The sequence below is a fragment of the Oncorhynchus gorbuscha genome, linkage group LG06 (genome assembly GCF_021184085.1).
Source record: "Oncorhynchus gorbuscha isolate QuinsamMale2020 ecotype Even-year linkage group LG06, OgorEven_v1.0, whole genome shotgun sequence".
NCBI classification, from domain to species: domain Eukaryota; kingdom Metazoa; phylum Chordata; class Actinopteri; order Salmoniformes; family Salmonidae; genus Oncorhynchus; species Oncorhynchus gorbuscha.
This window is the reverse complement of record NC_060178.1, coordinates 10,534,740-10,560,910: the sequence shown is the minus strand read 5'-3', so window position 1 is coordinate 10,560,910 and position 26,171 is coordinate 10,534,740. Positions and strand designations below refer to the sequence as shown.

Below are 26,171 nucleotides of genomic sequence, written 5' to 3'. Positions count from 1 at the left end.
GTCTGCTGCTCTCTCCCTCCGCTGAGACTGACCCTCAGTCTGCTGCTCTCTCCCTCTGCTGAGACTGACCCTCATTCTGCTGCTCTCTCCCTCCTCTGAGACGGACCCTCAGTCTGTTGCTCTCTCCCTCCGCTGAGACTGACCCTCAGTCTGCTGCTCTCTCCCTCCACTGAGACTGACCCTCAGTCTGCTGCTCTCTCCCTCCGCTGAGACGGACCCTCAGTCTGCTGCTCTCTCCCTCCGCTGAGACTGACCATCAGGTGCGGGCACCATCAGCCCAGTAAAATAACAATAAAAAGTACATTATTTAAACGTGAGTCACTCAGCTGTGTCCTACAAGTAAATACAACAACTGATCTATTACCAGTGTGATCATATTGCACATCTCAAATTTTGAAATACATATTTATTTAAATGGTCTGAACAATGCATTGGCAGGGCAATTCAAGCAAAGCCAATATGCAGTGAAAATGTATTGGGCCTATAGCCTACTGCACAAACATTATTGATACAGAACTGTTTTTAATTGGTTAATGTTGCAAAGGCTTACGTTTAAATCGGAGCGGTAAATCTCAGCTTGGATTTTGACTCAGAAAGTGATCTTGAGTCAGAAAAGGTTTCTGACCACTGCTTTACTGTACTTTGATTTTTGAGAAAGAGCCCTAGAGTACTAGAGTTCTAGAGTACTAGAGTTCTAGAGTACTAGAGTTGTTCTAGAGTACTAGAGTTGTTCTAGAGTACTAGAGTTCTAGAGTTGTTCTAGAGTATTATTATTATTACTAGAGTTGTTCTAGAGTACTAGAGTTCTAGAGTACTAGAGTTCTAGAGTTCTAGAGTACTGGAGTTGTTCTAGAGTACTAGAGTTGTTCCAGAGTTCTAGAGTATTAGAGTTTTAGTAGAGTATAGTGACGTGTGAATACTGTTAATAATAAGGGACAATCAGGCTCACTTCTCTCTCTGCAGGCCCTCAATCTGCTCCGTGAGGACCCTCTCTTCCTGCTGCATGGTGGCCTGCTGCTGTTCTGTCAGCCCTGGCTCTGCCCTCTCCTCCTCTGCACTCTCCCCGTCCACAACCGGGAGCACTCTGGGGCTGAGGGGCGGGGAGGGCGTGTGGTGGCTGCTACCCCTCCGCAGACGACCTTTGCCCTATAGGACACAGGACACAAAGCTAGTTAGGATAGAAGCTAGGCTATAAAAATCATCTAGACTAGGCTAGGTCACTAGATAGGATAGAATTAGATAGGCTAAGCTATTAGGCTAGGCTAAGCTATTAGGCTAGGCTACAATGGGCTATTAGTTAGGATAGAGGCTGATCTAATGGTTCACATCGGACTCAGTGTCATGATTATTGTTTCTACTAACGACACACACAGTGGAGACAGCCTGAGACATGAGTGTTCAATATAGTTGGACAGAAAACTCAATGTGTGACATAGTTGACGAGGGTCATTTAAACAGTGAAAAGAGTTGACGAGGGTCATTTAAACAGTGATATAGTTGACGAGGGTCATTTATACAGTGATATAGTTGACGAGGGTCATTTAAACAGTGAAAAGAGTTGACGAGGGTCATTTATACAGTGATACGGTTGACGAGGGTCATTTATGCAGTGATACGGTTGACGAGGGTCATTTATACAGTGATACGGTTGACGAGGGTCATTTAAACAATGATACGGTTGACGAGGGTCATTTATGCAGTGATACGGTTGACGAGGGTCATTTATACAGTGATGCGGTTGACGAGGGTCATTTATACAGTGATACGGTTGACGAGGGTAATTTATACTGTGATACGGTTGACGAGGGTCATTTATACAGTGATACGGTTGACGAGGGTCATTTATACTGTGGATACGGTTGACGAGGGTCATTTATACAGTGATACGGTTGACGAGGGTCATTTATACAGTGATACGGTTGACGAGGGTCATTTATACAGTGATACGGTTGACGAGGGTCATTTAAACTGTGATACGGTTGACGAGGGTCATTTATACAGTGATACGGTTGACGAGGGTCATTTATACAGTGATACGGTTGACGAGGGTCATTTATACAGTGATACAGTTGACGAGGGTCATTTATATAGTGATACGGATGACGAGGGTCATTTATACAGTGATAGGGTTGACGAGGGTCATTTATACAGTGATACAGTTGACGAGGGTCATTTATACAGTGATACAGTTGACGAGGGTCATTTATACAGTGATACAGTTGACGAGGGTCATTTATACAGTTGACGAGGGCTCCGGGCAGCCGAGCGGAAATGGAGGAAAACTCGCCTCCCTGCGGACCTGGCATCCTTTCACTCCCTCCTCTCTACATTTTCCTCCTCTGTCTCTGCTGCTAAAGCCACTTTCTACCACGCTAAATTCCAAGCATCTGCCTCTAACCCTAGGAAGCTCTTTGCCACCTTCTCCTCCCTCCTGAATCCTCCTCCCCCCTCCTCCCTCTCTGCAGATGACTTCGTCAACCATTTTGAAAAGAAGGTCGACGACATCCGATCCTCGTTTGCTAAGTCAAACGACACCGCTGGTTCTGCTCACACTGCCCTACCCTGTGCTCTGACCTCTTTCTCCCCTCTCTCTCCAGATGAAATCTCGCGTCTTGTGACGGCCGGCCGCCCAACAACCTGCCCGCTTGACCCTATCCCCTCCTCTCTTCTCCAGACCATTTCCGGAGACCTTCTCCCTTACCTCACCTCGCTCATCAACTCATCCCTGACCGCTGGCTACGTCCCTTCCGTCTTCAAGAGAGCGAGAGTTGCACCCCTTCTGAAAAAACCTACACTCGATCCCTCCGATGTCAACAATTACAGACCAGTATCCCTTCTTTCTTTTCTCTCCAAAACTCTTGAACGTGCCGTCCTTGGCCAGCTCTCCCGCTATCTCTCTCTGAATGACCTTCTTGATCCAAATCAGTCAGGTTTCAAGACTAGTCATTCAACTGAGACTGCTCTCCTCTGTATCACGGAGACGCTCCGCACTGCTAAAGCTAACTCTCTCTCCTCTGCTCTCATCCTTCTAGATCTATCGGCTGCCTTCGATACTGTGAACCATCAGATCCTCCTCTCCACCCTCTCCGAGTTGGGCATTTCCAGCGGGGCCCACGCTTGGATTGCGTCCTACCTGACAGGCCGCTCCTACCAGGTGGCGTGGCGAGAATCTGTCTCCTCACCACGCGCTCTCACCACTGGTGTCCCCCAGGGCTCTGTTCTTGGCCCTCTCCTATTCTCGCTATACACCAAGTCACTTGGTTCTGTCATAACCTCACATGGTCTCTCCTATCATTGTTATGCAGACGACACACAATTAATCTTCTCCTTTCCCCCTTCCGACGACCAGGTGGCGAATCGCATCTCTGCATGTCTGGCAGACATATCAGTGTGGATGACGGATCACCACCTCAAGCTGAACCTCGGCAAGACGGAGCTGCTCTTCCTCCCGGGGAAGGACTGCCCGTTCCATGATCTCGCCATCACGGTTGACAACTCCATTGTGTCCTCCTCCCAGAGCGCCAAGAACCTTGGCGTGATCCTGGACAACACCCTGTCGTTCTCAACCAACATCAAGGCGGTGGCCCGTTCCTGTAGGTTCATGCTCTACAACATCCGCAGAGTACGACCCTGTCTCACACAGGAAGCGGCGCAGGTCCTAATCCAGGCACTTGTCATCTCCCGTCTGGATTACTGCAACTCGCTGTTGGCTGGGCTCCCTGCCTGTGCCATTAAACCCCTTCAACTCATCCAGAACGCCGCAGCCCGTCTGGTGTTCAACCTTCCCAAGTTCTCTCACGTCACCCCGCTCCTCCGTTCTCTCCACTGGCTTCCAGTTGAAGCTCGCATCCGCTACAAGACCATGGTGCTTGCCTACGGAGCTGTGAGGGGAACGGCACCTCAGTACCTCCAGGCTCTGATCAGGCCCTACACCCAAACAAGGGCACTGCGTTCATCCACCTCTGGCCTGCTCGCCTCCCTACCACTGAGGAAGTACAGCTCCCGCTCAGCCCAGTCAAAACTGTTCGCTGCGCTGGCCCCCCAATGGTGGAACAAACTCCCTCACGACGCCAGGACAGCGGAGTCAATCACCACCTTCCGGAGACACCTGAAACCCCACCTCTTTAAGGAATACCTAGGATAGGATAAGTAATCCCTCTCACCCCCCCCTTTAAGATTTAGATGCACTATTGTAAAGTGACTGTTCCACTGGATGTCATAAGGTGAATGCACCAATTTGTAAGTCGCTCTGGATAAGAGCGTCTGCTAAATGACTTAAATGTAAATGTGAATGATACGGTTGACGAGGGTCATTTATACAGTGATACAGTTGACGAGGGTAATTTATACAGTGATACGGTTGACGAGGGTCATTTATAAAGTGATGTGCATATTTTTCTTGACTATTTTTATGCAGCGTTATGACAAAGCTACTTCACGAGTGTTATAAAACCAACAAACTGTAGCGGACACGCACGCGCACATAGTCATGACCTTTTGACCTGTGTTAGGCTGAGTGTTATTATGTTGTGAAGCAAAAACATATTAAAAAAATATTTGGTTGGGTTTGGTTTGGTCGGGATGCAACACTTCAAAACAGAAATTAAACAAAGCATGCTAACAGAAACCAACCACTGCTCTCCTTATCTGTCCAATGAACCAACCACTGCTCTGCCTATCTGCTCAACGGCATTAACCACTGCTCTGCCTATCTGTCCAACGAACCAACCACCGCTCTGCATATCTGTCCAACAAACCAACCACCGCTCTGCCTATCTGTCCAACGAACCAACCACCGCTCTGCCCATCTATCCAACGAATCAACCACTGCTCTGCCTATCTGTCCAACGAACCTACCACTGCTCTGCCCATCTGTCCAACGAACCAACCACTGCTCTGCCTATTTGTCCAACGAACTAACCACTGCTCTGCCCATCTGTCCAACAAACCAACCACTGCTCTGCCATCTGTCCAACGAACCAACCACTGCTCTACCAATCTGTCCAACGAACCAACCACTGCTCTGCCTATTTGTCCAATGAACCAACCACTGCTCTGCCCATCTGTCCAACGAACCAACCACTGCTCTGCCCATCTGTCCAACGAACCAACCACTGCTCTGCCCATCTGTCCAACGAACCAACCACTGCTCTGCCTATCTGTCCAACGAACCAACCACTGCTCTACCAATCTGTCCAACGAACCAACCACTGCTCTGCCTATTTGTCCAACGAACCAACCACTGCTCTGCCCATCTGTCCAACGAACCAACCACTGCTCTGCCCATCTGTCCAACGAACCAACCACTGCTCTGCCCATCCGTCCAACGAACCAACCACTGCTCTGCCTATCTGTCCAATGAACTAACCACTGCTCTGCCCATCTGTCCAACGAACTAACCACTGCTCTGCCCATCTGTCCAACAAACCAACCACTGCTCTGCCATCTGTCCAACGAACCAACCACTGCTCTACCAATCTGTCCAACGAACCAACCACTGCTCTGCCTATTTGTCCAACGAACCAACCACTGCTCTGCCCATCTGTCCAACGAACCAACCACTGCTCTTCCCATCTGTCCAACGAACCAACCACTGCTCTGCCTATTTGTCCAACGAACCAACCACTGCTCTGCCCATCTGTCCAACAAACCAACCACTGCTCTGCCAATCTGTCCAACGAACCAACCACTGCTCTGCCCATCTGTCCAACAAACCAACCACTGCTCTGCCTATTTGTCCAACGAACCAACCACTGCTCTGCCCATCTGTCCAACGAACCAACCACTGCTCTGCCCATCTGTCCAACGAACCAACCACTGCTCTGCCTATTTGTCCAACGAACCAACCACTGCTTTTCCCATCTGTCCAACGAACCAACCACTGCTCTGCCCATCTGTCCAACGAACAAACCGACTACTCTGCCTATCTGTCCAACGAACCAACCACTACTCTGCCTATCTATCCAACGAACCAACCACAGATCTCATTGTTAACAGACACTAAGCACTCCTCTGCCTATCTGTCCAATGAACCAACCACAGCTCTCATTTCGATCACGTGACCTAGTAATGACCGTTGACAGTCATAATACATTCATCATAGAACTGTTTGTATTAACACATAATAAATTAAAGGTGGATATTTATTACAAATCAATGGTGCCATCGGTGTGCATTTGCAAAGTATTCAGACCCCTAGACTTTTTCCACATTTTGTTACATTACAGCCTTATTCTAAAATTGATTACATTTTTTTTTGCTCTCATCAATATACGCACACAACCAATACCCTATCATTTATTTTATTTCACCTTTATTTAACCAGGTAGGCTAGTTGAGAACACCTTTATTTAACCAGGTAGGCTAGTTGAGAACACCTTTATTTAACCAGGTAGGCTAGTTGAGAACACCTTTATTTAACCAGGTAGGCTAGTTGAGAACACCTTTATTTAACCAGGTAGACTAGTTGAGAACACCTTTATTTAACCAGGTAGGCTAGTTGAGAACACCTTTATTTAACCAGGTAGGCTAGTTGAGAACATCTTTATTTAACCAGGTAGGCTAGTTGAGAACACCTTTATTTAACCAGGTAGGCTAGTTGAGAACAAGTTCTCTGTCATGTTTTGTCTTATATTGTGTTGTCATTTTGCTTTCCCTTCTGTTCGTTTCCCCCTGCTGGTCTTATTAGGTTCGTTCCCTTTTTCTCTCTCCCTCCCTCTCTCTCTTCTCTCTATCGTTCCGTTCCTGCTCCCAGCTGTTCCTATTCCCCTACTCAATCATCTAGTCTTTTCACACCTGTTCCGTATCTTGCCCTCTGATTAGAGTCCCTATTTCTCCCCTTGTTTTCCGTTTCTGTCCTGTCGGATCATTGTATGATGTTCGCCGTGCTGTGTCTTTGTCTCGCCCTGTCGTGTCTTGTTTCCCTCAGATGCTGCGTGTGAGCAGGTGTCTGAGTCTGCTACGGTCGGTGCCTTCCCGAGGCAACCTACAGTTAATGGTCGAGTCTCCAGTCTGTCCTCGTCACTACGAGTGGAATTAAGTTTTTTATGTTTTGTTTTCTGCTCTGATTGTCCAGGAGTATTGCTTATATCCTTTACTGGAATAAAGACTCTGTTTTCGCCAAGTCGCTTTTGGGTCCTCATTCACCTGCATAACATTCTCATTTGCATCTGTGACCTGGCCAAGATAAAGCAAAGCAGTTCGACACATACAACAACACAGAGTTATACATGGAATAAACAAACATACCGTCAATAATACAGTGGAAAAAGTCTAAATACAATGTGTGCAAATGAGGTAGGATAAGGGAGGTAAGGCAATAAATAGACCATGGTGGCGAAGTAATTACAAATTAGCAATTACACACTGGAATGGTAGATGTGCAGAAGATGAATGTGCAAGTAGAGATACTGGGGTGCAAACGAGCAGGATAAATAAATAAATACAGTAGGGGGATGAGGTATTTGGATGGGCTATTTACAGATGGGCTATTTACAGTGTCCCAGAACCTTTTTAAGTTTGTGCTACAGGATGCACATTTCTGCTTGAAAAAGCTAGCCTCAGCTTTCCTAACTGCCTGTGTATATTGGTTCCTGACTTCCTCGAAATGTTGCATGTCGTGGGGGCTAATCGATGCTAATGCAAAATGCCACAGAATGTTTTTGTGCTGGTCAAGGGCAGTCAGGTCTGGAGAGAACAAAGGGCTATATCTGTTCCTGGTTCTACATTTTTGAATGGGGCATGCTTACTTAAGATGGTGAGGATGGCACTTTTAAAGAATAACCAGGCATCCTCTACTGACGGGATGAGGTCAATATCCTTCCAGGATACCCGGGCCAGGTCGATTAGAAAGGCCTGCTCGCTGAAGTGTTTTAGGGAGCGTTTGACAGTGATGAGTGGAGGTCGTTTGACCGCAGACCCATTACGGATGCAGGCAATGAGGCAGTGATCGCTGAGATCTTGGTTGAAAACAGGAGAGGTGTATTTGGAGGGCAAGTTGCTTAGGATGATATCTATGAGGGTGCCCGTGTTTACGGATTTGGGGTTGTACCTGATGGGTACATTTATAATTTGTGTGAGATTGAGGGCATCAAGCTTAGATTGTAGGATGGCCAGGGTGTTAAGCATGTCCCAGTTTAGGTCACCTAGCAGCACGAACTCTGAAGATAGATGGGGGGCAATCAATTTACATATGGTGTCCAGGGCACAGCTGGGGACAGAGGGTGGTCTATATCAAGCGGCAATGATTAGACACTTGTTTCTGGAAAGGTGGATTTTTAAAAGTAGGAAGCTCGATTGTTTGAGTACAGACCTGGATAGGAAGACAGAATTCTGCAGGCTATCTCTGCAGTAGATTGCAACACCGCCCCCTTTGGCAGTTCTATCTTGTCAGAAAATGTTATGGTTAGGGATGAAAATTTCAGGGTTTTTGGTGGTCTTCCTAAGCCAGGATTCAGACACGGCTAGGACATCCGGGTTGGCAGAGGGTGCTAAAGCAGTGAATGAAACAAACTTAGGGAGGAGGCTTCTAATGTTAACATGCATGAAAATAATGTCAAAGCAAAAACAGGTTTTTAGAAATGTTTTTTAACACCTCAACGTCAACAGTCAAGCGGCGACTCCAGGATGCTGGTCTTCTAGGCAGAGATACAAAGAAAAAGCCATATCTCAGACTGGCCAATACAAATAAAAGATTAAGACGGGCAAAAGAACACAGACACTGGACAGAGGAACTCTGCCTAGAAGGCCAGCATCCCGAAGTCGCCTCTTCACTGCTGACATTGAGACTGGTATTTTACGGGTACTATTTAATGAAGCTGCCAGTTGATGACTTGTGAGACGTCTGTTTCTCAAACTAGACACTAATGTACTTGTCCTCTTGCTCAGTTGTGCACCAGGACCGCCCACTCCTCTTTCTACTCTGGTTAGAGACAGTTTGCGCTGTTCTGTGAAGGGAGTAGGACACAGCATTGTAACAGATCTTCAGTTTCTTGGCAATTTCTTGCATGGAATAGCCTTCATTTTTTCAGAACAAGAATAGACTAACTAGTTTCAGAAGAAAGTTCTTCTGTTTCTGGCCATTTTGAGCCTGTAATCGAACCCACAAATTCTGATTGCTCCAGATACTCAACTAGTCTAAAGAAGGCCAGTTTTATTGCATCTTTCATCAGAACAACAGTTTTCAGCTGTGCTAACATAATTGCAAAAGGGTTTTCTAATGACCAATTAGCCTTGTAAAATGATAAACTTGGATTAGCTAACACAACGTGCCATTGGAATACAGGAGTGATGGTTGCCGATAATGGGGCTCTGTACGCCTATGTAAATATTCCTTTTAAAAAATCTGCCGTTTCTAGCTTCAATAGTAATTTACAACATTAACCATGTCTACACTGTATTTCTGATCAATGTGATGCTATTTTAATGGGCAAAAAATTTGCTTTTCTTTAAAAAACATGGACATTTCTAAGTGACCCCCAACTTTTGAACAGAAGTGTAAGTATTCAGACCCTTTACTCAGTACTCTGTTGAAGCACCTTTGGCAACGATTACAGCTTTGAGTCATCTTGGGTATTACGCTACAAGCTTGGCACACCTGTATTTGGGGAGTTTCTCTCATTCTTCTCTGCAGATCCTCTCAAACTCTGTCAGGTTGGATGTGGAGCATCGTTGCACAGATATTTTCAGGTCTCTCCAAAGATGTTTAATTGGGTTCAAGTCCGGGCTCTGGCTGGGCCACTAAAGGACATTCAGAGACTCGTCCCAAAGCCAATTGGCTATGTGCTTAGGGTCGTTGACCTGTTGGAAGGTGAACCTTCGCCCCAGTCTGAGGTCCTGAGCACTCTGGATCTCTGTACTTTTCTCCGTTCATCTTTCCCTCGATCCTGACTAGTCTCCCAGGCTTTGCCTTTGAAAACCATCCCCACAGCATGATGCTGCCACCCCCATGCTTGACCGTAGGGATGGTGCCTTGGCGCTTGGCATTCAAGACAAAGTGTTCGATCTTGGTTTCATCAGACCAGAGATTATTGTTTCTCATGGTCAGAGAATCCTTTAGGTGCCTTTTGACAAACTCAACGCGGGCTGTCATGTGCCTTTTACTGAAGAGTGGCTTCCATTTGGCCACTCTACCATAAAGGCCTGATTGGTGGAGTGCTGCAGAGATGGTCTTTTTTTATGTGCAAAAATGTTTCAAAAAAAGGTTTTACTCATTGTGGGGTATTGTGATGTCATTATGGGGTATTGTGATGTCATTATGGTGTATTGTGATGTCATTATGGGGTATTGTGTGAAGATTAAGTAAAACATTTATTTTAGAATAATAAAGCTGTAACGTAACAAAATGTGGAAAGAGGGAAGGAGACTGAATAGTTTCTGAACCCATTGTACGTGACAAGCTGAGTATGACACAAAGACAATGTTCTGTGGAAAATAAATATAAAGAGAAAGGGAGGATGAAGACAGACAGAGGGACAGCGAGAAGGACCGAGAGGGGAGAGGGACAGTGAGAAGGACCGAGAGGAGAGAGAGAGAGAGAGAGAGAGAGAGAGAGAGAGAGAGAAGGGAGAGAGGGGACAGAGGAGGGAGAGGGAGAAGAAGGGAGAGAGGGGAGGGAGAAAGAGAGGAGATTGAGAGAGCGAGAAGGAGGGAGAGAGAGGTGGGAGAGGAGATTGAGAGAGGACAGAGAGGAGGGAAAGAGAGAAGGAAGGGGAAAGAGAGAAGGACAGTGAGAGAGGACGGAGATAGAGGAGGGAGAGAAGGATTGAGAGAGAGAAAAAAGAAGAGATGGCATTGTGAGGGTATGCAGAACTGACTGTCAGCACCACAGACAAATGGGCTAACAGGACTGGTTGATTGACAGCACCACAGACAAATGGGCTAACAGGACTGGTTGATTGACAGCACCACAGATAAATGGGCTAACAGGACTGGTTGATTGACAGCACCACAGATAAATGGGCTAACAGGACTGGTTGATTGACAGCACCACAGATAAATGGGCTAACAGGACTGGTTGATTGACAGCACCACAGATAAATGGGCTAACAGGACTGGTTGATTGACAGCACCACAGATAAATGGGCTAACAGGACTGGTTGATTGACAGCACCACAGATAAATTGACTGGTTGAGCACCACAGATAAATGGGCTAACAGGACTGGTTGATTGACAGCACCACAGATAAATGGGCTAACAGGACTGGTTGATTGACAGCACCACAGATAAATGGGCTAACAGGACTGGTTGATTGACAGCACCACAGATAAATGGGCTAACAGGACTGGTTGATTGACAGCACCACAGATAAATGGGCTAACAGGACTGGTTGATTGACAGCACCACAGATAAATGGGCTAACAGGACTGGTTGATTGACAGCACCACAGATAAATGGGCTAACAGGACTGGTTGATTGACAACACCACAGATAAATGGGCTAACAGGACTGGTTGATTGACAGCGCCACAGACAAATGGGCTAACAGGACTGGTTGATTGACAGCGCCACAGACAAATGGGCTAACAGGACTGGTTGATTGACAGTGCCACAGACAAATGGGCTAACAGGACTGGTTGATTGACAGCGCCACAGACAAATGGGCTAACAGGACTGGTTGATTGACAGCGCCACAGATAAATGGGCTAACAGGACTGGTTGATTGACAGCGCCACAGACAAATGGGCTAACAGGACTGGTTGATTGACAGCGCCACAGACAAATGGGCTAACAGGACTGGGTGTGTTCACATGGAGTATATACTAAGAATACATACCGGAGTGGTCGTGCGGGTTATGCCAATAAACTTAACAGCGATTAGTACAGGTTTCTGGAGTGGGGTAAGGGGAGAATAGGGTTAGATGGGGTAACCTTCGTTGGAGGACATTACATTGTGTGAGAGGAATTAAGGGTTAAAGGTTTAAAGTCAACCACTGGAAGACAGAGAGGGAGGTCTATGATGACCTCAGTCAGAGGGTAAGGTTACATTTCTCCTCACACGAGACCCCTGGGTCGTGTTCATTAGGTTATGATGACAGAAAACGCTTTAAAACATTTTGCAATGAAAATTAGCCCCTCTTATTGGACAAGTCCAGAAAGTCCCTCCAATTATCTGTCTGTTTTCTTCCATTTGATGCCTAATGAATACAACCCCCTGTTGTCCTGGTGCCTTACCATGGACTTCCTGATGTGTGTCAGTCTGCTCTTGGCCTTGTTCTCAGCAAACTCCAGACTGTTGATGTCCTTCAGTCTGGCCCTGTACTTATTCATCTGTTCTCCGATGATCAGCTCCACACACCTAGAGGAGCACAGGCAGAATGAGTCAGCTCCTAGAGGAGGACAGGCAGAATGAGTCAGCTCCTAGAGGATGACAGGCAGAATGAGTCAGCTCCTAGAGGAGGACAGGCAGAATGAGTCAGCTCCTAGAGGATGACAGGCAGAATGAGTCAGCTCCTAGAGGATGACAGGCAGAATGAGTCAGCTCCTAGAGGAGGACAGGCAGAATGAGTCAGCTCCTAGAGGAGGACAGGCAGAATGAGTCAGATACTAGAGGAGCACAGGCAGAATGAGTCAGCTCCTAGAGGAGGACAGGCAGAATGAGTCAGCTCCTAGAGGAGGACAGGCAGAATGAGTCAGCTCCTAGAGGAGGACAGGCAGAATGAGTCAGCTCCTAGAGGAGGACAGGCAGAATGAGTCAGCTCCTAGAGGAGGACAGGCAGAATGAGTCAGCTCCTAGAGGAGGACAGGCAGAATGAGTCAGCTCCTAGAGGAGGACAGGCAGAATGAGTCAGCTCCTAGAGGAGGACAGGCAGAATGAGTCAGCTCCTCACACCTAGAGGAGGACAGGCAGAATGAGTCAGCTCCTCACACCTAGAGGAGCACAGGCAGAATGAGTCAGCTCCTCACACCTAGAGGAGGACAGGCAGAATGAGTCAGCTCCTCACACCTAGAGGAGGACAGGCAGAATGAGTCAGCTCCTCATACCTAGAGGAGCACAGGCAGAATGAGTCAGCTCCTCACACCTAGAGCAGGACAGGCAGAATGAGTCAGCTCCTCACACCTAGAGGAGGACAGGCAGAATGAGTCAGCTCCTCACACCAAGAGGAGCACAGGAGCAGGACAGGCAGAATGAGTCAGCTCCTCACACCAAGAGGAGCACAGGCAGAATGAGTCAGCTCCTAGAGGAGGACAGGCAGAATGAGTCAGCTCCTCACACCTAGAGGAGCACAGGCAGAATGAGTCAGCTCCTCACACCAAGAGGAGCACAGGCAGAATGAGTCAGCTCCTAGAGGAGGACAGGCAGAATGAGTCAGCTCCTCACACCTAGAGGAGGACAGGCAGAATGAGTCAGCTCCTCACACCAAGAGGAGCACAGGCAGAATGAGTCAGCTCCTAGAGGAGGACAGGCAGAATGAGTCAGCTCCTCACACCTAGAGGAGGACAGGCAGAATGAGTCAGCTCCTCACACCTAGAGGAGCACAGGCAGAATGAGTCAGCTCCTCACACCTAGAGGAGGACAGGCAGAATGAGTCAGCTCCTCACACCTAGAGGAGCACAGGCAGAATGAGTCAGCTCCTAGAGGAGGACAGGCAGAATGAGTCAGCTCCTAGAGGAGGACAGGCAGAATGACTCAGCTCCTAGAGGACAGGCAGAATGACTCAGCTCCTAGAGGAGCACAGGCAGAATGAGTGAGCTCCTCACACCTAGAGGAGGACAGGCAGAATGAGTCAGCTCCTCACACCTAGAGGAGGACAGGCAGAATGAGTCAGCTCCTCACACCTAGAGGAGCACAGGCAGAATGAGTCAGCTCCTCACACCTAGAGGAGGACAGGCAGAATGAGTCAGCTCCTAGAGGAGCACAGACAGAATGAGTCAGCTCCTAGAGGAGGACAGGCAGAATGAGTCAGCTCCTAGAGGAGGACAGACAGAATGAGTCAGCTCCTAGAGGAGGACAGGCAGAATGAGTCAGCTCCTAGAGGAGGACAGGCAGAATGAGTCAGCTCCTCACACCAAGAGGAGGACAGGCAGAATGAGTCAGCTCCTCACACCTAGAGGAGGACAGGCAGAATGAGTCAGCTCCTCACACAAAGAGGAGCACAGGCAGAATGAGTCAGCTCCTCACACCTAGAGGAGGACAGGCAGAATGAGTCAGCTCCACACACCTAGAGGAGGACAGGCAGAATGAGTCAGCTCCACACACCTAGAGGAGGACAGGCAGAATGAGTCAGCTCCTCACACCTAGAGGAGGACAGGCAGAATGAGTCAGCTCCTAGAGGAGGACAGGCAGAATGAGTCAGCTCCTCACACCTAGAGGAGGACAGGCAGAATGAGTCAGCTCCTAGAGGAGGACAGGCAGAATGAGTCAGCTCCTCACACCTAGAGGAGGACAGGCAGAATGAGTCAGCTCCTCACACCTAGAGGAGGACAGGCAGAATGAGTCAGCCCCTAGAGGAGGACAGGCAGAATGAGTCAGCTCCTCACACCAAGAGGAGGACAGGCAGAATGAGTCAGCTCCTCACACCTAGAGGAGCACAGGCAGAATGAGTCAGCTCTTCACACCTAGAGGAGGACAGGCAGAATGAGTCAGCTCCTAGAGGAGGACAGGCAGAATGAGTCAGCTCCTCACACCTAGAGGAGGACAGGCAGAATGAGTCAGCTCCTCACACCTAGAGGAGCACAGGCAGAATGAGTCAGCTCCTCACACCTAGAGGAGGACAGGCAGAATGAGTCAGCCTCTAGAGGAGGACAGGCAGAATGAGTCAGCTCCTCACACCAAGAGGAGCACAGGCAGAATGAGTCAGCTCCACACACCTAGAGGAGGAAAGGCAGAATGAGTCAGCTCCTCACACCTAGAGGAGGACAAGCAGAATGAGTCAGCTCCTCACACCTAGAGGAGGACAGGCAGAATGAGTCAGCTCCTCACACCTAGAGGAGGACAGGCAGAATGAGTCAGCTCCTCACACCAAGAGGAGGACAGGCAGAATGAGTCAGCTCCTCACACCAAGAGGAGGACAGGCAGAATGAGTCAGCTCCTCACACCTAGAGGAGCACAGGCAGAATGAGTCAGCTCCTCACACCTAGAGGAGGACAGGCAGAATGAGTCAGCTCCTAGAGGAGGACAGGCAGAATGAGTCAGCTCCTAGAGGAGGACAGGCAGAATGAGTCAGCTCCTAGAGGAGGACAGGCAGAATGAGTCAGCTCCTCACACCAAGAGGAGCACAGGCAGAATGAGTGAGCTCCTCACACCTAGAGGAGGACAGGCAGAATGAGTCAGCTCCTCACACCAAGAGGAGGACAGGCAGAATGAGTCAGCTCCTCACACCTAGAGGAGGACAGGCAGAATGAGTCAGCTCCTCACACCTAGAGGAGGACAGGCAGAATGAGTCAGCTCCTCACACCTAGAGGAGCACAGGCAGAATGAGTCAGCTCCTCACACCTAGAGGAGCACAGGCAGAATGAGTCAGCTCCTCACACCTAGAGGAGGACAGGCAGAATGAGTCAGCCCCTAGAGGAGGACAGGCAGAATGAGTCAGCTCCTCACACCAAGAGGAGCACAGGCAGAATGAGTCAGCTCCACACACCTAGAGGAGGACAGGCAGAATGAGTCAGCTCCTCACACCTAGAGGAGGACAGGCAGAATGAGTCAGCTCCTCACACCTAGAGGAGGACAGGCAGAATGAGTCAGCTCCTCACACCTAGAGGAGGACAGGCAGAATGAGTCAGCTCCTCACACCTAGAGGAGGACAGGCAGAATGAGTCAGCTCCTCACACCAAGAGGAGGACAGGCAGAATGAGTCAGCTCCTCACACCTAGAGGAGGACAGGCAGAATGAGTGAGCTCCTCACACCTAGAGGAGGACAGGCAGAATGAGTCAGCTCCTCACACCTAGAGGAGCACAGGCAGAATGAGTGAGCTCCTCACACCTAGAGGAGGACAGGCAGAATGAGTCAGCTCCTCACACCAAGAGGAGGACAGGCAGAATGAGTCAGCTCCTCACACCTAGTGGAGGACAGGCAGAATGAGTCAGCTCCTCACACCAAGAGGAGGACAGGCAGAATGAGTCAGCTCCTCACACCAAGAGGAGGACAGGCAGAATGAGTCAGCTCCTCACACCTAGAGGAGGACAGGCAGAATGAGTCAGCTCCTCACACCAAGAGGAGGACAGGCAGAATGAGTCAGCTCCTCACACCTAGAGGAGGACAGGCAGAATGAGTCAGCTCCTCACACCTAGAGGAGGACAGGCAGAATGAGTCAGCTCCTCATACCTAGAGGAGCACAGGCAGAATGAGTCAGCTCCACACACCTAGAGGAGGACAGGCAGAATGAGTCAGCTCCTCACACCTAGAGGAGGACAGGCAGAATGAGTCAGCTCCTCACACCTAGAGGAGCACAGGCAGAATGAGTCAGCTCCTCACACCTAGAGGAGGACAGGCAGAATGAGTCAGCTCCTCACACCTAGAGGAGGACAGGCAGAATGAGTCAGCTCCTCACACCAAGAGGAGCACAGGCAGAATGAGTCAGCTCCTCACACCAAGAGGAGGACAGGCAGAATGAGTCAGCTCCTCACACCTAGAGGAGGACAGGCAGAATGAGTCAGCTCCTCACACCTAGAGGAGCACAGGCAGAATGAGTCAGCTCCTCACACCTAGAGGAGCACAGGCAGAATGAGTCAGCTCCTCACACCTAGAGGACAGGCAGAATGAGTGAGCTCCTCAGCACCTAGAGGAGGACAGGCAGAATGAGTCAGCTCCTCACACCAAGAGGAGCACAGGCAGAATGAGTGAGCTCCTCACACCTAGAGGAGCACAGGCAGAATGAGTCAGCTCCTCACACCTAGAGGAGGACAGGCAGAATGAGTCAGCTCCTCACACCTAGAGAGGACAGGCAGAATGAGTCAGCTCCTCACACCTAGAGGAGCACAGGCAGAATGAGTCAGCTCCTCACACCAAGAGGAGCACAGGCAGAATGAGTCAGCTCCTCACACCAAGAGGAGCACAGGCAGAATGAGTCAGCTCCTCACACCTAGAGGAGGACAGGCAGAATGAGTCAGCTCCTCACACCAAGAGGAGGACAGGCAGAATGAGTCAGCTCCTCACACCAAGAGGAGCACAGGCAGAATGAGTCAGCTCCTCACACCTAGAGGAGGACAGGCAGAATGAGTCAGCTCCTCACACCAAGAGGAGGACAGGCAGAATGAGTCAGCTCCTCACACCTAGAGGAGGACAGGCAGAATGAGTCAGCTCCTCACACCTAGAGGAGGACAGGCAGAATGAGTCAGCTCCTCACACCAAGAGGAGCACAGGCAGAATGAGTCAGCTCCTCACACCTAGAGGAGCACAGGCAGAATGAGTCAGCTCCTCACACCTAGAGGAGGACAGGCAGAATGAGTCAGCTCCTCACACCTAGAGGAGGACAGGCAGAATGAATGAGCTCCTCACACCTAGAGGAGGACAGGCAGAATGAGTCAGCTCCTCACACCTAGAGGAGCACAGGCAGAATGAGTCAGCTCCTCACACCTAGAGGAGGACAGGCAGAATGAGTCAGCTCCTCACAGAGGAGGACAGGCAGAATGAGTCAGCTCCTCACACCTAGAGGAGGACAGGCAGAATGAGTCAGCTCCTCACACCTAGAGGAGCACAGGCAGAATGAGTCAGCTCCTCACACCTAGAGGAGGACAGGCAGAATGAGTCAGCTCCTAGAGGAGGACAGGCAGAATGAGTCAGCTCCTCACACCAAGAGGAGGACAGGCAGAATGAGTCAGCTCCTCACAGAGGAGGACAGGCAGAATGAGTCAGCTCCTCACACCTAGAGGAGGACAGGCAGAATGAGTCAGCTCCTCACACCTAGAGGAGGACAGGCAGAATGAGTCAGCTCCTCACACCTAGAGGAGGACAGGCAGAATGAGTCAGCTCCTCACACCTAGAGGAGGACAGGCAGAATGAGTCAGCTCACACCTAGAGGAGGACAGGCAGAATGAGTCAGCTCCTCACACCTAGAGGAGGACAGGCAGAATGAGTCAGCTCCTCACACCTAGAGGAGCACAGGCAGAATGAGTCAGCTCCTCACACCTAGAGGAGGACAGGCAGAATGAGTCAGCTCCTCACACCTAGAGGAGGACAGGCAGAATGAGTCAGCTCCTCACACCTAGAGGAGGACAGGCAGAATGAGTCAGCTCCTCACACCTAGAGGAGGACAGGCAGAATGAGTCAGCTCCTCACACCTAGAGGAGGACAGGCAGAATGAGTCAGCTCCTCACACCTAGAGGAGGACAGGCAGAATGAGTCAGCTCCTCACACCTAGAGGAGGACAGGCAGAATGAGTCAGCTCCTCACCTAGAGGAGGACAGGCAGAATGAGTCACCTCCTCACACCTAGAGGAGGACAGGCAGAATGAGTGAGCTCCTCACACCTAGAGGAGGACAGGCAGAATGAGTCAGCTCCTCACACCAAGAGGAGGACAGGCAGAATGAGTCAGCTCCTCACACCTAGAGGAGGACAGGCAGAATGAGTCAGCTCCTCACACCAAGAGGAGCACAGGCAGAATGAGTGAGCTCCTCACACCTAGAGGAGCACAGGCAGAATGAGTCAGCTCCTCACACCTAGAGGAGGACAGGCAGAATGAGTGAGCTCCTCACACCTAGAGGAGCACAGGCAGAATGAGTGAGCTCCTCACACCTAGAGGAGCACAGGCAGAATGAGTCAGCTCCTCACACCAAGAGGAGCACAGGCAGAATGAGTCAGCTCCTCACACCAAGAGGAGCACAGGCAGAATGAGTGAGCTCCTCACACCTAGAGGAGGACAGGCAGAATGAGTCAGCTCCTCACACCAAGAGGAGGACAGGCAGAATGAGTGAGCTCCTCACACCAAGAGGAGCACAGGCAGAATGAGTGAGCTCCTCACACCTAGAGGAGGACAGGCAGAATGAGTCAGCTCCTCACACCAAGAGGAGCACAGGCAGAATGAGTCAGCTCCTCACACCTAGAGGAGGACAGGCAGAATGAGTCAGCTCCTCACACCTAGAGGAGGACAGGCAGAATGAGTCAGCTCCTCACACCTAGAGGAGGACAGGCAGAATGAGTCAGCTCCTCACACCTAGAGGAGCACAGGCAGAATGAGTCAGCTCCTCACACCTAGAGGAGGACAGGCAGAATGAGTCAGCTCCTCACACCTAGAGGAGGACAGGCAGAATGAATCAGCTCCTCACACCTAGAGGAGGACAGGCAGAATGAGTCAGCTCCTCACACCTAGAGGAGCACAGGCAGAATGAGTCAGCTCCTCACACCTAGAGGAGGACAGGCAGAATGAGTCAGCTCCTAGAGGAGGACAGGCAGAATGAGTCAGCTCCTCACACCTAGAGGAGGACAGGCAGAATGAGTCAGCTCCTCACACCTAGAGGAGGACAGGCAGAATGAGTCAGCTCCTCACACCTAGAGGAGGACAGGCAGAATGAGTCAGCTCCTAGAGGAGGACAGGCAGAATGAGTCAGCTCCTCACACCAAGAGGAGCACAGGCAGAATGAGTCAGCTCCTAGAGGAGGACAGGCAGAATGAGTCAGCTCCTCACACCTAGAGGAGGACAGGCAGAATGAGTCAGCTCCTCACACCTAGAGGAGGACAGGCAGAATGAGTCAGCTCCTCACACCTAGAGGAGGACAGGCAGAATGAGTCAGCTCCTCACACCTAGAGGAGGACAGGCAGAATGAGTCAGCTCAGCTCACACCTAGAGGAGGACAGGCAGAATGAGTCAGCTCCTCACACCTAGAGGAGGACAGGCAGAATGAGTCAGCTCCACACACCTAGAGGAGCACAGGCAGAATGAGTCAGCTCCTCACACCTAGAGGAGGACAGGCAGAATGAGTCAGCTCCTCACACCTAGAGGAGGACAGGCAGAATGAGTCCGCTCCTAGAGGAGGACAGGCAGAATGAGTCAGCTCCTCACACCTAGAGGAGGACAGGCAGAATGAGTCAGCTCCTCACACCTAGAGGAGGACAGGCAGAATGAGTCAGCTCCTCACACCTAGAGGAGGACAGGCAGAATGAGTCAGCTCCTCACACCTAGAGGAGGACAGGCAGAATGAGTCAGCTCCTCACACCTAGAGGAGGACAGGCAGAATGAGTCAGCTCCTAGAGGAGGACAGGCAGAATGAGTCACCTCCTCACACCTAGAGGAGGACAGGCAGAATGAGTGAGCTCCTCACACCTAGAGGAGGACAGGCAGAATGAGTCAGCTCCTCACACCAAGAGGAGGACAGGCAGAATGAGTCAGCTCCTCACACCTAGAGGAGGACAGGCAGAATGAGTCAGCTCCTCACACCTAGAGGAGGACAGGCAGAATGAGTCAGCTCCTCATACCTAGAGGAGCACAGGCAGAATGAGTCAGCTCCACACACCTAGAGGAGGACAGGCAGAATGAGTCAGCTCCTCACACCTAGAGGAGGACAGGCAGAATGAGTCAGCTCCTCACACCTAGAGGAGCACAGGCAGAATGAGTGAGCTCCTCACACCTAGAGGAGCACAGGCAGAATGAGTGAGCTCCTCACACCTAGAGGAGGACAGGCAGAATGAGTCAGCTCCTCACACCAAGAGGAGCACAGGCAGAATGAGTGAGCTCCTCACACCTAGAGGAGGGCAGGCAGAATGAGTCAGCTCCTCACACCTAGAGGAGGACAGGCAGAATGAGTCAGCTCCTCACACCTAGAGGAGCACAGGCAGAATGAGTGAGCTCCTCACACCTAGAGGAGCACAGGCAGAATGAGTCAACTCCTCACACCTAGAGGACAGGCAGAATGAGTGAGCTCCTCACACCTAGAGGAGGACAGGCAGAATGAGTCAGCTCCTCACACCAAGAGGAGCACAGGCAGAATGAGTGAGCTCCTCACACCTAGAGGAGCACAGGCAGAATGAGTCAGCTCCTCACACCAAGAGGAGCACAGGCAGAATGAGTCAGCTCCTCACACCAAGAGGAGCACAGGCAGAATGAGTGAGCTCCTCACACCTAGAGGAGGACAGGCAGAATGAGTCAGCTCCTCACACCAAGAGGAGGACAGGCAGAATGAGTGAGCTCCTCACACCAAGAGGAGCACAGGCAGAATGAGTGAGCTCCTCACACCTAGAGGAGGACAGGCAGAATGAGTCAGCTCCTCACACCAAGAGGAGCACAGGCAGAATGAGTCAGCTCCTCACACCTAGAGGAGGACAGGCAGAATGAGTCAGCTCCTCACACCTAGAGGAGGACAGGCAGAATGAGTCAGCTCCTCACACCTAGAGGAGCACAGGCAGAATGAGTCAGCTCCTCACACCTAGAGGAGCACAGGCAGAATGAGTCAGCTCCTCACACCTAGAGGAGGACAGGCAGAATGAGTCAGCTCCTCACACCTAGAGGAGGACAGGCAGAATGAATGAGCTCCTCACACCTAGAGGAGGACAGGCAGAATGAGTCAGCTCCTCACGCCTAGAGGAGCACAGGCAGAATGAGTCAGCTCCTCACACCTAGAGGAGGACAGGCAGAATGAGTCAGCTCCTAGAGGAGGACAGGCAGAATGAGTCAGCTCCTCACACCTAGAGGAGGACAGGCAGAATGAGTCAGCTCCTCACACCTAGAGGAGCACAGGCAGAATGAGTCAGCTCCTCACACCTAGAGGAGGACAGGCAGAATGAGTCAGCTCCTAGAGGAGGACAGGCAGAATGAGTCAGCTCCTCACACCAAGAGGAGCACAGGCAGAATGAGTCAGCTCCTAGAGGAGGACAGGCAGAATGAGTCAGCTCCTCACACCTAGAGGAGGACAGGCAGAATGAGTCAGCTCCTCACACCTAGAGGAGGACAGGCAGAATGAGTCAGCTCCTCACACCTAGAGGAGGACAGGCAGAATGAGTCAGCTCCTCACACCTAGAGGAGGACAGGCAGAATGAGTCAGCTCCTAGAGGAGGACAGGCAGAATGAGTCAGCTCCTCACACCTAGAGGAGGACAGGCAGAATGAGTCAGCTCCTCACACCTAGAGGAGGACAGGCAGAATGAGTCAGCTCCTCACACCTAGAGGAGGACAGGCAGAATGAGTCCGCTCCTAGAGGAGGACAGGCAGAATGAGTCAGCTCCTCACACCTAGAGGAGGACAGGCAGAATGAGTCAGCTCCTCACACCTAGAGGAGGACAGGCAGAATGAGTCAGCTCCTAGAGGAGGACAGGCAGAATGAGTCAGCTCCTCACACCTAGAGGAGGACAGGCAGAATGAGTCAGCTCCTCACACCTAGAGGAGGACAGGCAGAATGAGTCAGCTCCTAGAGGAGGACAGGCAGAATGAGTCACCTCCTCACACCTAGAGGAGGACAGGCAGAATGAGTGAGCTCCTCACACCTAGAGGAGGACAGGCAGAATGAGTCAGCTCCTCACACCAAGAGGAGCACAGGCAGAATGAGTGAGCTCCTCACACCTAGAGGAGCACAGGCAGAATGAGTCAGCTCCTCACACCTAGAGGAGGACATGCAGAATGAGTGAGCTCCTCACACCTAGAGGAGCACAGGCAGAATGAGTGAGCTCCTCACACCTAGAGGAGGACAGGCAGAATGAGTCAGCTCCTCACACCTAGAGGAGGACAGGCAGAATGAGTCAGCTCCTCACACCTAGAGGAGGACAGGCAGAATGAGTCAGCTCCTCACACCTAGAGGAGGACAGGCAGAATGAGTGAGCTCCTCACACCTAGAGGAGGACAGGCAGAATGAGTCAGCTCCTCACACCTAGAGGAGGACAGGCAGAATGAGTCAGCTCCTCACACCTAGAGGAGGACAGGCAGAATGAGTGAGCTCCTCACACCTAGAGGAGGACAGGCAGAATGAGTCAGCTCCTCACACCTAGAGGAGGACAGGCAGAATGAGTCAGCTCCTCACACCTAGAGGAGGACAGGCAGAATGAGTCAGCTCCTCACACCTAGAGGAGGACAGGCAGAATGAGTGAGCTCCTCACACCTAGAGGAGGACAGGCAGAATGAGTCAGCTCCTCACACCTAGAGGAGCACAGGCAGAATGAGTGAGCTTCTCACACCTAGAGGAGGACAGGCAGAATGAGTGAGCTCCTCACACCTAGAGGAGGACAGGCAGAATGAGTCAGCTCCTAGAGGAGGAAAGTCAGCTCCTCACACCAGAGAATGAGTCAGCTCCTAGAGGATGACAGGCAGAATGAGTCAGCTCCTAGAGGAGGACAGGCAGAATGAGTCAGCTCCTCACACCTAGAGGAGGAAAGGCAGAATGAGTCAGCTCCTAGAGGAGGACAGGCAGAATGAGTCAGCTCCTGAGGATGACACACAGAATGAGTCAACTCCTAGAGGAGGACAGGCAGAATGAGTCAGCTCCTAGAGGATGACAGGCAGAATGAGTCAGCTCCACACACCTAGAGGAGGACATGGCAGAATGAGTCAGCTCCTAGAGGATGACAGGCATAATGAGTCAGCTCCACACACCTAGAGGAGGACAGGCAGAATGAGTCAGCTCCTCACACCTAGAGGAGGAAAGGCAGAATGAGTCAGCTCCTAGAGGATGACAGGCAGAATGAGTCAGCTCCACACACCTAGAGGAGGACAGGCAGAATGAGTCCGCTCCTCACATCTAGAGGAGGAAAGGCAGAATGAGTCAGCTCCTAGAGGATGACAGGCAGAATGAGTCAGCTCCTCACATCTAGAGGAGGAAAGGCAGAATGAGTCAGCTCCTCACATCTAGAGGAGGAAAGGCAGAATGAGTCAGCTCCTCACATCTATAGGAGGACAGGCAGAATGAGTCAGCTCCTCACACCTAGAGGAGGACAGGCAGAATGAGTCAGCTCCTCACACCTAGAGGAGGAAAGGCAGAATGAGTCAGCTCCTCACATCTAGAGGAGGACAGGCAGAATGAGTCAGCTCCTAGAGGATGACAGACAGAATGAGTCAACTCCTAGAGGATGACAGGCAGAATGAGTCAGCTCCTCACACCTAGAGGAGGACAGGCAGAATGAGTCAGCTCCTCACACCTAGAGGAGGACAGGCAGAATGAGTCAGCTCCTCACACCTAGAGGAGGACAGGCAGAATGAGTCAGCTCCTAGAGGAGGAAAGGCAGAATGAGTCAGCTCCTAGAGGATGACAGGCAGAATGAGTCAGCTCCTAGAGGAGGACAGGCAGAATGAGTCAGCTCCTCACACCTAGAGGAGGAAAGGCAGAATGAGTCAGCTCCTAGAGGAGGACAGACAGAATGAGTCAACTCCTAGAGGATGACAGGCAGAATGAGTCAGCTCCTCACACCTAGAGGAGGACAGGCAGAATGAGTCAGCTCTTTGAAGAGGACAGGGAGAATGAGTCAGCATCTCACACCTAGTGGAGGAAAGGCAGAATGAGTCAGCTCCTAGAGGATGACAGGCAGAATGAGTCAGCTCCTAGAGGAGGACAGGCAGAATGAGTCAGCTCCTAGAGGAGGACAGGCAGAATGAGTCAGCTCCTAGAGGAGGACAGGCAGAATGAGTCAGCTCCTAGAGGAGGACAGGCAGAATGAGTCAGCTCCTAGAGGAGGACAGGCAGAATGAGCAACCAGTGAATAAGGTGACTTCTGTTGCTTAATCTATAATTTAGAAATTATTATTGATATTGTCTTATAGGAACTGATTGCAGTCTTAGGGGATCTGCAACAGAAATAACACTCACTCATCTGATGAATTAAAGCTATTGAGGTACGTCCGTTGTCACTTCCATTGTTTACACAGTTGCAACTATTCGGGTTATCAAGAGTAGTAGTTTAAGGCCCAGTTCTCTGTGACATTAGCATCCTGTAAGCCCACACGCACACACACACACACACACACACACGCACGCACACACACACACACACACACACACACACACACACACACACACACACACACACACACACACACACACACACACACACACACACACACACACACACACACACACACACACACACACACACACACACACACACACACACACACACACGGAGCACAAAGGAGAATGAACAGTGAGAGAGAATTGACATTGACCAAGGAAAAGAAGAATAAGAACAAAAATAAATACATTTGGACTGGAATTTACATAAAGGCTAAATATGTTAAATGTTGAAGGGTGAAAGCATTGGGAAATGGACCAAGAGAGATAGTAAAGGATGATTGAAGTAATGCACTTAAATGGTTAACAATGTTATAATGTTGTTTGCTTTAAGGTATGATGCATATAGACTATGTTTGTTAAGCTTGGCGGAACAAGGCCTTAGGGCGAGTAGGAGGTTGATAATGAAAGCTTACAATGTTGAAATGATGAAAGGTTTAAGTTGGTGAAGATTTAAGTCGGTGAAGGTTTAAGTTGGTGAAGGTTTAAGTTAGTGAAGGTTTAAGTTGGTGAAGGTTTAAGTTGGTGAAGGTTTAAGATGGTGAAGGTTTAAGTTGGTGAAGGTTTAAGTTGGTGAAGGTTTAAGATGGTGAAGGTTTAAGATGGTGAAGGTTTAAGTTGGTGAAGGTTTAAGTTGGTGAAGGTTTAAGTTGGTGAAGGTTTACGATGGTGAAGGTTTACGATGGTGAAGGTTTAAGATGGTGAAGTTTTAAGATGGTGAAGGTTTAAGTTGGTGAAGGTTTAAGTTGGTGAAGGTTTAAGTTGGTGAAGGTTTAAGTTGGTGAAGGTTTAAGTTGGTGAAGGTTTAAGTTGGTGAAGGTTTAAGATGGTGAAGGCTTAAGATGGTGAAGGTTTAAGTTGGTGAAGGTTTAAGATGGTGAAGGTTTAAGTTGGTGAAGGTTTAAGTTGGTGAAGGTTTAAGATGGTGAAGGTTTAAGATGGTGAAGGTTTAAGTTGGTGAAGGTTTAAGATGGTGAAGGTTTAAGATGGTGAAGGTTTAAGATGGTGAAGGTTTAAGTTGGTGAAGGTTTAAAATCTAATGGGAGTTAATACGTTGGGTTGGAGTAGCATTATAATAGAGCCAAGTAGTCAATGGTAATGTTTTAAAAGTTATTGATAATGGAATGTACTAAATTGTGCTAACTTGCATCGGAAATTCCGTGGTCAGAGCGGCCAAGATTAGGCATCCTGTCAAGGCGGGCATACTGCGAATCAGAACATCCTGCCTAACAGGATGTTAACCACTGAATGCGTCATCGGAGATGGTGTAAACCACAATGAGAAAGGAAGATCGAGGGTATAAAAGGGGAAGAACC

General features: G+C 50.0%; 1 protein-coding gene across 1 annotated transcript in view; it reads right to left on the bottom strand.

Annotated features, from left to right (window-relative positions):
• The window catches only part of LOC124037512 (unconventional myosin-IXAa-like), a 342,685-nt gene that overhangs the window by 12,022 nt on the left and 304,492 nt on the right, over positions 1–26,171 (bottom strand). Inside the window, exons 39-41 of the mRNA XM_046352288.1 lie at positions 12,172–12,295; positions 11,774–11,827; positions 950–1,146 (exon numbers count right to left, since the gene is read on the bottom strand). Coding sequence (XP_046208244.1) covers positions 950–1,146; positions 11,774–11,827; positions 12,172–12,295 — 375 coding nt within the window. The remainder of the gene's footprint in view (positions 1–949; positions 1,147–11,773; positions 11,828–12,171; positions 12,296–26,171) is intronic.